The 15,220-nt window shown below is 45.6% G+C and overlaps 1 protein-coding gene across 2 annotated transcripts in view; it reads right to left on the bottom strand.

Moving 5' to 3' along the window:
- The window catches only part of FCHSD2 (FCH and double SH3 domains 2), a 324,668-nt gene that overhangs the window by 243,328 nt on the left and 66,120 nt on the right, over positions 1-15,220 (bottom strand). For both annotated transcript variants that reach the window (XM_030200031.1, XM_030200032.1), the window contains exon 3: positions 6,944-6,989. In XM_030200031.1, coding sequence (XP_030055891.1) covers positions 6,944-6,989 — 46 coding nt within the window. The remainder of the gene's footprint in view (positions 1-6,943; positions 6,990-15,220) is intronic.

Below are 15,220 nucleotides of genomic sequence, written 5' to 3'. Positions count from 1 at the left end.
CAATTATAATGTTCTATTACGTATTGTGATGACATTGGAAGTAGTATACCATGCCATACTTTGTATTGTTTTTGAATATTTTTACTGCTGTAATTGTCTATTGCTCATGTTTGATCTATTCTTACTGTACACCGCCTTGAGTGAATTCCTTCAAAAAGGTGGTAAATAAATCCTAATAAATAAATAGATACTGTGTTAACATAGAACACACTGGTACCAGTTTTGCAGAGCAAAAAAATAAAGCAAAGCAATGTTGGTAGAGCTGAATTAGGCATAATTTAAAAAAACAGCTTAATACTCCTTAGAATGTGGCATTTTGTCTTTTCTAGGTAGCGAAAAAAACTAGTAACAATCTGCACACAGTATATCTACCCTTGTTTCAATGTACAACTGAATGCTGTTTAATGCAAAGCAATCAAATTAACGATTCCTAGCATCACTGGAATTAAATAGAAAACATACTGTTCTACCAAAGATAAATGTATTGGTTTTAGGTCAACTGAAGAAACATTCTAGATTTAGAAGCAACTCTACTTGGGAAGGAATGAAAATATAATGCTATTACTTACTAATCTAAAAACTAATTTTTACAGTACTGCTTTTATAAGTAAACTAGTATAAAAGGCCCGTTTCGGTAGGCAATGAAACAGGCGCTAGCAAGGTAATCCCCCTCCCCCTGCAGCATCCTTCCTGTGTCCCCTGCCCCCCCTGCAGCCACCCATCTGGTCTCAGGACCCCCTCCCCACCAACCCTCCTCTGCCCCTGCAGCCACCCATGTCCAGCGACCCTCATCTCCTTTCCCCTTGCCCCCCCTGTAGCCACCCATGTCCAGCGATCCACCTCTCTCCCCTGCCCCCCCTGCAGCCACCCATGTCCAGTGACCCTCCTCTCCCCCTGCCCCCCCTGCAGTGTCTCTTCTGTCTCCCCTGCCCTCGCCTGCAGCCACCCATCTGGTCTCAAGACCCCCTCCCCACCTCCCTCTTCCCTGCCCCCCTGCAGCCATCCATGTCCAGCGACCCTCCCCTCCCCCTCAGCGTATCACCCAAACCCCTACCACCCCCAGCGCATCACCCAAGCCCCTACCCCCCCCCCCCCCGGGCACATCAACCCCCTCGCCACCCGCAGCCGCCAATACTAACGCTGTCCGGCCGCTGCTGCATCTCCTGTTGAGTGGCCGGTACAAAAAGAAAAAAGCCCAAAAAAGATTTTAAACCTGAAACACGGCTCCGTAGACAGCCATCTGGCATTGGCTGTCATCTCTGCAGCCGCTCCTCCTCTCCCCTCTGACTTCGCTGCGCTCCTCCGGGGTCTTCCTGCAGGGGCTCCGCGTGTTTCCCTACTCCTTCCCTTGCCTTGGAATCAGCTGTCAGTGACATCACTGACGTCAGTGCATTCTAAACTGCCTAGCAGACCACCTCCGAGGGAGCCACAGTACCAAGCACATTAGAATGTTGGAGGTGAGAATTATTATATAGGACTAGCCGTTGAGCCCGTTAAAACGGGCTAGTGGGTTGCCGCTGCCCCCTCCCCCCGAGGTCGCCGCTGGCCCCTCCCCCCCCGAGTTCGCCGCTGCCGATACCCTCCCCCCCCCCCCCCGTCGCAGCCGCCGCCGCCACCCCTCCACCCGGCCCGTCTGTTCGCTATTCAACTTACATCTTCGCAGCAGGCAGATGAGCCGAGCTCCTCCTTCTCTGCCTGTGTCCCGCCCTCGTGTGACGTAACGTCGGCGAGGGCGGGACACAGGCAGGGAAGGAAGGCCAACGGCAGCTCAGCTGATCTGCCTGCTGCGGAGATGTAAGTTGAATAGCGAAGAGACGGGCCGGGTGATGGGGTGGCAGCAGCGGCGACTCCGGGGGGGGGGGGGGAGGGGTACCAGTGGCGGCGACCTCGGGGGGGAGGGGGAGCGGTGGCGACCTCAGCAGTTCCCTCCCCTTCGCGCAGTTTCCCTCTCTGTCCCGTCCCCCCGTCATCACGTATTGACGCGGGGGCGGGACAGAGAGGGAAGTCTCTACTGCGCATTTGCGAGTGAGTACGGTCACTCGCCGTTTATATGTTTGATGATTTCATTTCTAGGAAGAAAAGTGGAAACAAATATTAAATGTGTCCACATGATAGCAAGTGGCTGTCTTTTTCTGGATAACTGGCTGCTCGAAACAGTGACCCACCCTGAAAGTCTACAATCTTCCTACAGTCACCTTTTGTACTCATCTTTCTGAGCTCATATTCTGCCAAGGCCAATGATGAAGTAACTTAAAGCACAGAAAGCCATTTGTGATGCTTTCCAATGTAAAAGCACATCAAATTATTTTCACCGGTGGTTAACTAATTGCTCAGAGACCAGACTTGATTTGACCTTAAAATCCCTTCCACTCAGCTGTTCTTTCATAAGGCTTCTGTGTTCTTGCTACGGTTCTGGATTGTCCGCATGGAAAACATAACTTAGCTCACAATCACTTCTGTGTATTTTAAATCAGGTCTTTTATTTAAACTTTCTTCAATACTTGTTCAGTTGGGTGTTGAGATGCTGTAAATTCATCTTTCAACACATTTTAAAAGTACATTTTAATTTAAAATGGCATATTCCACACCATGCTGTACGAAGAGACCTAGATAACTATACAAAGCCGCATATCAATAACACTATTAATACTACAGATAACGTAAAGTTGTGTATGGAGGCGGGGTTGGTGGTTGGGAGGCGGGGCTAGTGTGGGCAGACATATACGGTCTGTCCCAGAGCCGGTGGTGGGAGGCAGGGATAGTGCTGGGCAGACTTATACGGTCTGTGCCGGGGCTGGTGGTTGGGTGGCGGGGATAGTGCTGGGCAGACTTATATGGTCTGTGCCAGAGCTGGTGGAGGGAGGCGGGGTTGGTGGTTGGGAGGCGGGGATAGGGCTGGCCAGACTTATACGGTCTGTGCACTGAAGAGGACAGTACAAATAAAAAAGTAGCACATATGAATTTATCTTCTTGGGCAAACTGGATGGACCGTGCAGGTCTTTTTCTGCCGTCATCTACTATGTTACTATGTATTCCTTAGTAGCTCTTTATAAAATATCCTACATAATAAAACTCACCCTCAACGTTGAGGACACTGACGTCACTGTCAGGTCCTACGGGCACTTCCTTCCGGTTCAAAGCCTTCGTGGTGGTGAAGGGCCCCGCCCTGTGTTGGGGCCCCGCCCTCGCGTCAAACGTGATTACGTCGAGGGCGGAGCAATGGCGTCACTGGCAACACAACCAACGACGCAGCAGATTGAAGGTGGCGTGCCGAGATCCGCAACAATGGCGGTCAGTGCCTTCAGAAAGCCGAAGGGGTGAGTAGGGGGGGGAGGTTCGGAAGGAAAACCGTGCTAGCGCCCGTTTCATTTCCGCAAGAAACGTGTATGTTTTACTAGTTTTAAAATATTCCATGCTGAAAAAAGGCAAATTGATAAGATGCATCATTCCCTTGCGCTTATTGATTTCATTACAAGTCTTCAGTCTACGAGACATGTTGCATCGCATGTTTATACTTTCCTTTTAAGTAAATCTCCCATTACATGCACGGGTCTGCGTAGGTGTTGGGAAGAGGATATCCAACAATCTATTTCAGATAAAAGTAGGAAGCAGATATAGAAATCGCTGTTTAAATGTTCCAAATCTGCTGCCATAACACAGTCCCTCTATTTCTTTACGCATAGATCATTATGGACGCCCCTCAGGTCGCATGCAATTAATCCTTGCATTCCCAGTTTATGTTGGTCCTGTCATGCCCAGCAAGGTACTATTAAACATCTTATTTTTGAGTGTGTATGTATTAAAACATATGGCTAACTTTAACAGAAGTGTTTCGTTTTACTGGTCCTATATTGTAGAAATATGTGTTGCTTAGAGACCAATGTTTTAGATCTACGTTAAACCCAAATGAATGTATGCTTGCTAATACTTTGTTCACTTTAGCCTTGAAGGTCGTTTTCATGCACTGGAAGACTTTGAACCAAGCCACACATCAAGACTGGTGGAATCTAGTGTTTCAAACTTATAAATATGAAACATTCCTTGCTAAAAAAATCACTTCGTTTTGCCTTATACAAGAAGTTGTCTTTGTTACTGACTTATTTTAAAGATGCATGCTGAGAGTGTTATACATAAATTTCCCTTTTTTTTTTTTTACATTCTTTGCGTATGTACATTTAGATTTTTTCTTTTTAGAACAAACCAGTGTTTTAATAATAGAGAGAAAAAGTACTCTCGTTTCTTTCTGATGTCCTTTGACTAAGCTGCAGGAAGCGCTCAGGCATCCTGTGGTAAGTTCCCACTCGGCCTATTTTTTCTTAGAGGGGGTTTTTCGGGGGAGGGAGGGGGGACAGTGGGCATTTCTGCACTAATCAGTTAGCTTGTCCACATTACCGCATGCTAACTGATTAGTGCAGGATTACTGTAGAAGCCCTTTCTACCTACAAAATAAATGTCACTAAGTGCTACTGCTACAATTTTAATCACTACATGCTCATGACAACACTAGTGCTTGGCCATTAATGGAAGAAACTGAAAATCAACCATTTCCAGACTGCAGTAAAAATGGCCTTAGAACACTAAGGTCAACTTTTACCACAGTTTGGTAAAAGGACCTCACAGAAACTTGGCAACTGTATTTCTATTATTAAATTAGAGGCAAACACAGCATATACTGACAGTCAGGGTGCAGAAGAGCGATGTTGTACACTCCACCAGGACTGGTCTGGGGATTGGGAGCGGCCGTTAGTCTCTACCAAGCTGTGTGGCCATGGTCAGAAGAGCTGGGAGCTAGGCCAGGGACCGGGAGCACCAGCCTGAGCCACCTACCATCTGCTAAAGATAGAGGAAATACCTGAGTTTTCCACTGAGCACCAGCAGATTATACTGTTGAGTTCACTAGACGGGATCAGTTTTTCTCTACCTCCATCTGCTGGTAGGAGGGGATAACACCCACTCATTCAGGACGGTATGGCCCAAGACAACAAGGAAAACCTTGCTAGCGCCCGTTTCATTTCTTACAGAAACGGGCCTATTTTACTAGTCTTAAATAAAATATTAAACAGATCTGTTTTTACTGTCCTTGATGACTTTATTCAAATAAGGGTGGTTGCTTGCATTTGTGCTTACGTGGGCTAAAGTGAAGAAGCAGAGGGGTAAAATGCAGTGATTAGAGCGGCAGGCTGAAAATCAGGAGGTCTACGTTCAAATCCTGCTAGCACTCCTTGGGATCTTGGGAAGTCACTTCACCTTCTACTGCCTCAGGTACAAACAGATTGCAAGCTCTCTGGGGACAAGGAAATATGTCCTGAATGTAACTCACCTTATTTATTTGTGTGTCCATTTATTTTCAGCACAATAAGCCTGTGCGGATTGCAACCGTCCACACACAGTTCATACAATTCCATTAAAAACAAACTATAACATTTAACTAAAACACACAAACAGGGAGGAAACTAAGAACAAATGCCCTTATAGAGCCAGATTCTATACATAGCGCCTAGGAAAACAGAGGACATGAATTGAGGTTGAAGGGGGGCAGACTCAGGACTAATGTCAGGAAGTATTTTTTTCACGGAGAGGGTGGTGGATATGTGGGATGCCCTCCCGCGGGAGGTGGTGGAGATGAAAACAGTAATGGAATTCAAACATGCAAGGGATAAACAAAAAGGAATCCGATTTAGAAGGAATGGTTCCATGGAAACTTAGCGGAGATCGGGTGGCAACGCCAGTAATTGGGAAACAAAACGGGAGCTGGGCAGACTTCTACGGTCTATGCCCTGATTGTGACTAAATAGAGATGGGCTGGAGCGTAAATTTTAAGGGGCTTTGACGTTAGCTCCAGAACGTAGTACAAGAACAGTGCTGGGTAGACTTCTACGGTCTGTACCCTGAGAATAGTGAGGACAAATCAAACTTGGGTATACATATAAAGTATCACATACCATGTAAATGAGTTTATCTTGGGCAGACTGGATGGACCGTACAGGTCTTTATCTGCCGTCATTTACTATGTTACCATGTAAGCATATTCTATAAGCAGTGCTTATATTTAGGCATAGTAAATAGAATACGCTTAGCTGCTATTCTAGCACCTAAAACTACGCGCCTCCATTTACACCAATGAAAATGTTGCGTAAATGACGGAAAGTAGATTTGAGAGCAAAGGGCCATATTCTATAACAAAGCACGTAAATTGTGGCTCGCCCATAAAGTGTCCATTTCCCGACCAATAACTACACCCTTTTTTGCCTGCGTGCCATTAAAATTTAAACGCACTGCGTTACGGAATACGCTTAGGGACATAAATTCTAATTTTCGTCAATTAGTGCTCATTATTACTTGTTAAGTGCTGTTAACAATGCTAATTGCCTTAAGCCAATTAGGTTACGGACGTTCTTACAGAATACGCTTGGATTTTGGCACAGAACACAAGGCATGTTATTTAGAATCCGTGGATAGGGCCCAACACAAGCAAAACAACCCTCAATTAGCTTGACCAAATGCCTATCTAAACCCTATAGCCTTCAAATGTTTCTTAAAAGTTGATGTATCTGCTGACGCACTCAAAGGAAAACAAGCTGTTTCACTGTTCCAGGCTAATGATCCAAAAGCAGCAGTTGCATATCTCTTGAAAGTGAATTCTACAAAAAAGGTGGATGAGGATTAACAAACCTTGCATAATGATGAAAGATCAATAAACGCCAATTTTTTTTTTAATTCATAGAGAACCTTTAAATGACTACATAAGCCTACAGGTTTTTAACAGCTGCAAAGGTACACTGTGCAGCTTTCTTAATGTTGTCACAGTTACAACTACCACTAGGCCTAGAACAATAACTATATACTTATGCACTCTACACAAAAGGACAAAGAGTCAGCCTCCTTATTTTAATTCGATTACAAAATGACAACATATCATAAAAGTCTAATACAGAGCGCTTACCTGTGCATAGTCCCTTTCAATCACAGCCTTCTTCTGACTGAATGTCCTAGAAAAGAAAAATAAGGAAAAAATTGAACATATTTAACTAAAATTACCTCAACCCAACCAACTTGATTGAATCTTATCTTCCCTATCCCAATACAACATTTTGTACTTATCCCGTACCGGAATTGGCGAATGCCTTCACGATATTATGTAAGCCACATTGAGGCTGCAAATATGTGGGGAAATGTGGGATACAAATGTAACAAATAAATAAATAAAATACACATATACTAAAAATTGGCCCAGAACAAGCGAAAAGTCTTTTGAAAATTACTAATGTATACTGTAGTAAAAAAATATTCACATTAATACAATCCACAGTACTACTACTACTACTACTATTTAGCATTTCTATAGCGCTACAAGGCATACGCAGCGCTGCACAAACATAGAAGAAAGACAGTCCCTGCTCAAAGAGCTTACAATCTAATAGACAAAAAATAAATAAAGTAAGCAAATCAAATCAATTAATGTGTACAGGAAGGAGGAGAGGAGGGTAGGTGGAGGCGAGTGGTTACAAGTGGTTACGAGTGAAAAGCAATGTCAAAGAGGTGGGCTTTCAGTCTAGATTTAAAGGTGGCCAAGGATGGGGCGAGACGTAGGGGCTCAGGAAGTTTATTCCAGGCGTAGGGTGCGGCGAGACAGAAGGCGCGAAGTCTGGAGTTGGCAGTAGTGGAGAAGGGAACAGATAAGAAGGATTTATCCATGGAGCGGAGTGCACGGGAAGGGGTGTAGGGAAGGACGAGTGTGGCCCACAGCATAAAGATAACAGCAAACAAACATGAAATAAAAACAAATGAAGTAAAAACATTGAAGGAAGTGAAGATTTTTGAAGACTCCCCAAGCCCCCAGTTGCAATAATTGTTTTAAAAGTATATCACACTATACGGAGTAGAGCTGGATAGACCACGATAGCTGTAGGTAGCATCAAGAGCCCCTTGATAAAAAAAAAAAAACTGGTAGCATATTAACAAACATGGCCAACGGTGTTCCATTCTTTTGGGTCTAACACTAGAAGTTAACAAGTGAATTGATGTCGGTTGTCTTGAAGAAGCATGAGGAGTCTAAACATCCAACATTTTTCAACTTGAGTTCCCCTCAGCTTACCACAAGGATTTCACAGCGTGGTCAGATCCAACACCACATAGCTCTGAGTAAACAGCTAGCAGTTAAAGAAAAAAAAAAAAAGACCTGGTGTCGTCATCTTTCATGCCTAACATAAAGTTAAGCTACCAGTAGACCTGTGAAGATAACCAAGGGTATCTCTACCAGAAATATATAAGCAATATTACCTCTCTAGGAGGTCCTTTTAATAAGGTGCATTAATGGATTTAGCGTGCGCTAAATAAGATGCGCATTATATTCCTATGGGCGTCTTATTTAGCGCGTGCTTAAATCTATTAGCATACCTTAGTAAAAGGACCCCTAGATGTCCCTACTGAGAAGCCACCTTGAGTACTGTGTACAATTCTGAACGTTCTACACATGCAAAATTCACAAGGGGGAGGCAATTCAAAGGAAGGACGCTAGAATTTGTAGATGGACTGTGCTATAGGGAGATTTAAGAAACTAAAAGATATGCCCCCCTGATATTCAAAACCATTTAACTGGACAGGAAAAGCGCCTGACCGGTTAAATAGCACTTAACCAGCTATCCGGCGATATTCAGCGGGGGATAACAGGCTATCCCCTGTAGAATATTCCCGGTTAAGAGTTAACCGGCTACATTGCATGATATAGCTGGTTATCACAGAATATTCAGTGCATAGTCAGCTATTGTAAGCGACTGCATTGGGCCACATAAATAGCTGGACCAGTGGCATAGCTACGGTGAGGGGCACAGGGGCCTGGCCCCCCAAACTGCCTCTTTGCCCCTGGTTTGGCTGGTGGGGGTCCCCAACCCCAGCCAGATGAAGCGTTTGTCCAATGCTGGTCTCTGGCGCTGCCGCACTGCCTGCCCTACTCTCTCTTCCCCTTACATCCGGCACACAATTTCATTAAAACGAGTATGCCAGACGCGAGAGGAAGAGAGAGCAGGGCAGGCAATGCGGCAGCGCCAGAGACCAGTGGTGGACAAACACTTCAGCTGGTGGAGGTTGGGGACCCCCACCAGCCAAACTAGGGGCAAAGAGGCAATTTGGGGGGAGACAAGCCCCTGTGGCCACCCCCGTAGCTATGCCACTGTTCCAGCTATTTATGGGGCCCAATGCGGTCGCTTACAATAGTTGACTATGCACTGAATATTCTGTGATAGCCGGCTATATCACGCAATGCTTCAGCTGGCGGAGGTTGGGGACCCCCCACCAGCCAAGGTATGTGCAGTGGTGGCGGTGAGGGGTGGCAGGGGGGTGGCCCAAAATGTCCGTTCCCCCCCACTCTGGGCTCTGGCCCCCTCCCACCTTGAGGTCTGGCTACGGGCCTGAGCTGGAATACCTTTGGTCAGTTTAAACTGAACCAGCTAACTCTGAATATTAACATAGCCGGTTCAGTTTAAATCGGCCAAAAATAAACCGGATATTCAATGCCGGTTAGCGGAAACGGCCTGGCATTGAATATCCGGGCTGACCGCCAAACACAGGAGATAGCCGGGGCTCCCTCCCGCGGTGTGAGTATCGGCCCCCCAGTTTCTAAAAGAAGGAAGGCCAAGTTGAAAAAATACAATAAATAGATACTGTAGGGTATTTTCTTTACAACGAAAAGTTCAAGAAAGAGCCATTATAATAAACTGAAGGGAAATAAGGTGGTATTATGTTTTAATCAAAATCTGATATAACGCCCTTTCTTCAAAAGGGCAGCAATTTACAAAACCAGAACACTACCAGTGATTTCGTGGTAAGAATCCTAAAAGGGAACTTTAAAACAATACAGGAAAGTAAGACCTTTGAAGTTTGTGCAGCGCTGCGTACGCTTTGTAGCGCTATATAAATGCTAAATAGTAGTAGTATAAAGATTTTGACACCCACCAGACAGGACTTAACAAAGATCTGGGTTTTCTAGCCCATTATAAACCATAAAATTGTACTGCTTTGTCACCCTCCTGTCTCCATGCATATCTCTCTGTCCCTTATCCACCTGATTCTTCCTGTCTCTCACCTATCCACCCCCATCCTGTTAGACTGTCACTGAAATGCTTTGATGTTCCCATGCATGTCTCCTGGTCTCTCACCTATCCACCCCCATCCTGTTAGACTGTCACTGAAATGCTTTGATGTTTCACTTATATATACTGTCATCTACCAACATTTGCTTATTTCCGATCTGACAAAGAAGGGCAACCTTCGAAAGCTAATCAAGAAATGTATTATGTCCAATAAAAAAAGGTATCATCTTATTTTCTTTTCCATGTTTTATTTTGTTTTATGTCTATTGATTACCTTCAAAAAGGTCAAGAGCGGTGAACTGAAAGGAACCAAAAAGGAGGCAGAATTCAAGCACACAAGAGCCAGGTAACAAAAATGACCTTATTGACAGGCGGGCGGGAGAATACGGATCTATTAAGACTTGTAACAGCACAATAGGCAGCAGGTGCAAATGAGGACAGACAAAGTAGTCCTCCTTTGCCAAGACTGTCTGAATATGTATCAGATTACATTTAAAGCTTTAAACGTGCCAGACCTTCCAGCAAAATATTTGCTCTATACAAATGAGTGTCTGTGTACATAATATTTGATGCGACTGAGGAGATGCCTTGGCAAAAATAACTGGAGAAAAGAATTATCCTATATAATAATTCTCACCGCCAACGTTCGAATGTGCCAGGGACCGTGTCTCCCTCGGAGGTGGTCTGCTAGGCAGGCACGCACTGACATCAGTGACGTCAGTGACAGCTGATTTGAAACCAGGGGGAGGAGTAGGGAAGTGTTGCCAGACGCGAGAGGAAGAGAGAGCAGGGCAGGCAATGCGGCAGCGCCAGAGACCAGTGGTGGACAAACACTTCAGCTGGTGGAGGTTGGGGACCCCCACCAGCCAAACTAGGGGCAAAGAGGCAATTTGAGGGGAGACTAGCCCCTGTGGCCACCCCCGTAGCTATGCCACTGTTCCAGCTATTTATGGGGCCCAATGCGGTCGCTTACAATAGTTGACTATGCACTGAATATTCTGTGATAGCCGGCTATATCACGCAATGCTTCAGCTGGCGGAGGTTGGGGACCCCCCACCAGCCAAGGTATGTGCAGTGGTGGCGGTGAGGGGTGGCAGGGGGGTGGCCCAAAATGTCCGTTCCCCCCTACTCCTCCCCCTGCCTCGGAATCAGCCGTCACCCCCGCGTTACGGCCCCCAGGACCCCCCTTCCGCGAACCTGGCGACCCCCCCTTCGCGCCGAAAACCGCCCCCGCCGCCTTTGTCGACTACCGCTGCTGACGGGGGACCCAAACCCCCGACAGCCGAAGTGCTGTTCTGCCCTTTGCGTTGGTTCAATGCTCTTCAAGTTTCTGTGCGTGCATCTGACATCAGACGCACGCACAGAAACTTGAAGAGTTTGAGAAGAGCATTGAGGAACCAACGTGAAGGGCAGAACAGCACTTCGGGGGTTTGGGTCCCCCGTCAGCACAGGTAGCCGACAACAGCGGCGCGGGGGGGGGGGGGCGGTTTTCGCAGGGAAGGGGGGGCCACAGGGTCACGGAAGGGGGGTCCACGGGCCACAACGCGGGGGCTGAAAACGGAGGGAGGGCAGACTGTGAAACACCGAGGGCGGATGGGGGATTGCCTGCCTAGCGCCCGTTTCCTTGATTTCAGAAACGGGCCTTTTTCCTAGTAGCTTATAACCAGACAGAATATAGTTGCAACTGAAAGAGGGAATTAAACACTTCAGAACTCAAACTATCTCTACTGGTGAATTAAAAAAAAAAAAAAAAAAAGATGTAAATCTTATCTACAGACAATCTAAATGTTTGAACTATTACCCACAGCATGTTGGTCAGCACTTTTCACTGTCACTTCTTGCAGGGTAGGATATGAAAGGGCAACTGTGCTGAAATCAACCCAATTAGCACCAACCCTGTAAGCTGAAACTACCATACTCGTCAAGAACAATTCTTGTTCTTTGAGCCTGTATCATCCACACAAGGCCTTTGACCTGGGAACTAGAAACATCAACCCCCCCCCCCCCTCCTCAACAGAGGGGGAAAGGGGAGAGTGGCCTAGAGGTTAGGGTGGTGGACTTTGGTCCTGAGGAACTGAGATCGATTCCCACTTCAGGCACAGGCAGCTCCTTGTGACTCTGGGCAAGTCACTTAACCCTCCATTGCCCCATGTAAGCCGCATTGAGCCTGCCATGAGTGGGAAAGCGCGGGGTACAAATGTAACAAAAATAAAATAGATGCTATTGGAGATTCTACATGGAATGTTGCTACTATTGGAGATTCTACATGGAATGTTGCTATTCCACTAGCAACATTCCATGTAGAAGGCTGCGCAGGCTTCTGTTTCTGTGAGTCTGACGTCCTGCACGTACGTGCAGGACGTCAGACTCACAGAAGCAGAAGCCTGCGCGGCCACATTGATGATCTGCAAGGGCCAACTTCTACATGGAATGTTGCTAGTGGAATAGCAACATTCCATGTAGAATCTCAAATAGTAGCAACAGTGGAGGAGTGGCCTAGTGGTTAGGGTGGTGGACTGAGGAACTGAGTTCAATTTCTACTTCAGGCACAGGCAGCTCCTTGTGACTCTGGGCAAGTCACTTAACCCTCCATTGTCCCATGTAAGCCGCACTGAGCCTGCCATGAGTGGAAAAGCGCGGGGTACAAATGTAACAACAAAATTAAGGGGGTCTTTTACTAAGGCACGTGTTTTTAGCGTGTGCTAAAAACACTAGACTCCCCATAGGAATACATTGGCGTCTCTGGCGTTTAGCGCACGCCTATTTTTACAGCATGCTGAAAACGCTAACGTGCCTTAGTAAAATACCTCCTAAGGCTCTTCACCCCATTTGGTGTCTATGAGAAAACTTAATCAGCCCCTTAATTACTCCTGGGGGAACTCTGTGCAAAATGTTTGAAAATTCTGCCCATATTTTAAAAAATTCTGCTGCAAAGTGTGTGAGGTGATACTGAGCCCCTACAACGCCTTAGGGAGTCAGAGAAAATGACGCAAGGGAACATCCCCAGCCAAAGCTTGTTCAAGTGCCAAGGGATCAAACTTTAAACGTCACACGCTGGCTGCAGTGAGTCCCTAGAAAATCAAGGAAAGAGCTCCACGCTTCCACTGGGTATTTTCAGAGCAGCAGCTGACTTCCGGGTTCAGCCACGGTCTTTTTTTTTGTCAGTTATTCAGTGAGTCAATTTGTAAGCTTTTTTCTCACTCCGTAGGCCAGTGATATTTTCAAGTACTTGTTATAGTTATGAATAATGCAAACAATGTTTTAGTACTTTACTTTTTTTTTTTTTTTTTTAAGATTTGAGCTCTTTCTTTGATTTTCTAGGGACTCACTAAAGCCAACATGACACATTTAAAGTTCGGTGCCTTGAAACAACAGGTCAGCAAAACGTGGTCCATCTCGAGACCCAGAACCTTAAGTGGCACTTTACACAGTTTAAATTTGTGTTTGAGATTGCACAGTTTGGAACATATTAAAAAAGAAAACAGTGCAATGATTAGCAGCCAGTGGAGGAGTAGCCTAGTGGTTAGTGCAGTGGACTTTGATCCTGGGGAACTGGGTTCAATTCCCACTGCAGCTCCTTGTGACTCTGGGCAAGTCACTTAACCCTCCATTGCCCCTGGTACAAAATAAGTACCTGAATATATGTAAACCGCTTTGAATGTAGTTGCAAAAACCTCAGAAAGGCGGTATTATAAGACCCATTCTCCTTTCCTCCTTTCCCTTATGACATCACAGTATCAGAAGTGAGCCAAGTATCGGGCAGTCAAGCCATTGTGACATCACTGATGAGGTTGGCTCTTATTGGTGGAATGAGTGGAGGAGTAGCCTAGTGGTTAGTGCAGTGGACTTTGATCCTGGGGAACTGGGTTCAATTCCCACTGCAGCTCCTTGTGACTCTGGGCAAGTCACTTAACCCTCCATTGCCCCTGGTACAAAATAAGTACCTGAATATATGTAAACCGCTTTGAATGTAGTTGCAAAAACCTCAGAAAGGCGGTATTATAAGACCCATTCCCCTTTCCTCCTTTCCCTTATGACATCACAGTATCAGAAGTGAGCCAAGTATCGGGCAATCAAGCCATTGTGACATCACTGATGAGGTTGGCTCTTATTGGTGGAATGAGTGGAGGAGTAGCCTAGTGGTTAGTGCAGCGGACTTTGATCCTGGGGAACTGAGTTCGATTCCCACTGCAGCTCCTTGTGACTCTGGGCAAGTCACGTAACCCTCCATTGCCCCAGATACAAAATAAGTACCTGTATATATGTAAACCGCTTTGAATATAGTTGCAAATTACCACAGAAAGGCAGTATATCAAGGCCCATTTCCCTTTCCCTAGATTAGAACAAGTTGGTCTGTGCTAGTCCTTAAAAAAAAAAAAAAAAATCTATGAGCACACAAAACAAATTTATTGAATAACTGAAGTTTCTCCTACATTCATCAAAGTGATACATGTGCAGACTGCTATAGACGGGATTAGTATATAGTAATATGGTCGTTACCCCATGATTTTAAATTTTTTTCCCCTTGTTTTGCGACGGTTTTTCCAGACACTATAAATTATTGACATTGGAAGTTCTAACACGGAGAAACCACCTCCCTCTCTCCCATAGCTTTGCCTCTCTACAACTAACTAATCAGCTTACTCGGAGGAATATTTCGTGTAGGCTGACTAGAGAGACGACAGATCTTGAGGATACATGTGAGGATTTTCATAACGTTAAATATCTGATAACTGCCCTGTACAGATGACTGGCTGAAGTGGATCCATTTTGCTCTGCTCTAAGGGATCAGTGAGGTAGGAACTTTGGTTGTCTATAGCTGGCGGTGTCATCTCACGTTCAAGAAAATAATGTCAAAAATGGTACAACGCTGCTGGTATCTTACACTGGAAAAGTTACACTAATGGTACCCTACAGTTTCTCCTAATTGTTGGCGAAGATGTTCAGGTATTGGAACCATGAAGAATGGTCTAAGGTTTGGCAATTAAAATTCAATGCGAAGAAATGCAAAGTGATGCACTTAGGGAATAGAAATCCACGGGAGACGTATGTGTTAGGCGGTGAGAGTCTGATAGGTACGGACGGGGAGAGGGATCTTGGGGTGATAGTATCTGAGCATCTGAAGGCGACGA

Source organism: Microcaecilia unicolor, chromosome 4 (genome assembly GCF_901765095.1).
Source record: "Microcaecilia unicolor chromosome 4, aMicUni1.1, whole genome shotgun sequence".
NCBI lineage: Eukaryota > Metazoa > Chordata > Amphibia > Gymnophiona > Siphonopidae > Microcaecilia > Microcaecilia unicolor.
The sequence above is the reverse complement of the archived record's forward strand: the minus strand, read 5'-3'. Positions and strand labels throughout refer to the sequence as shown.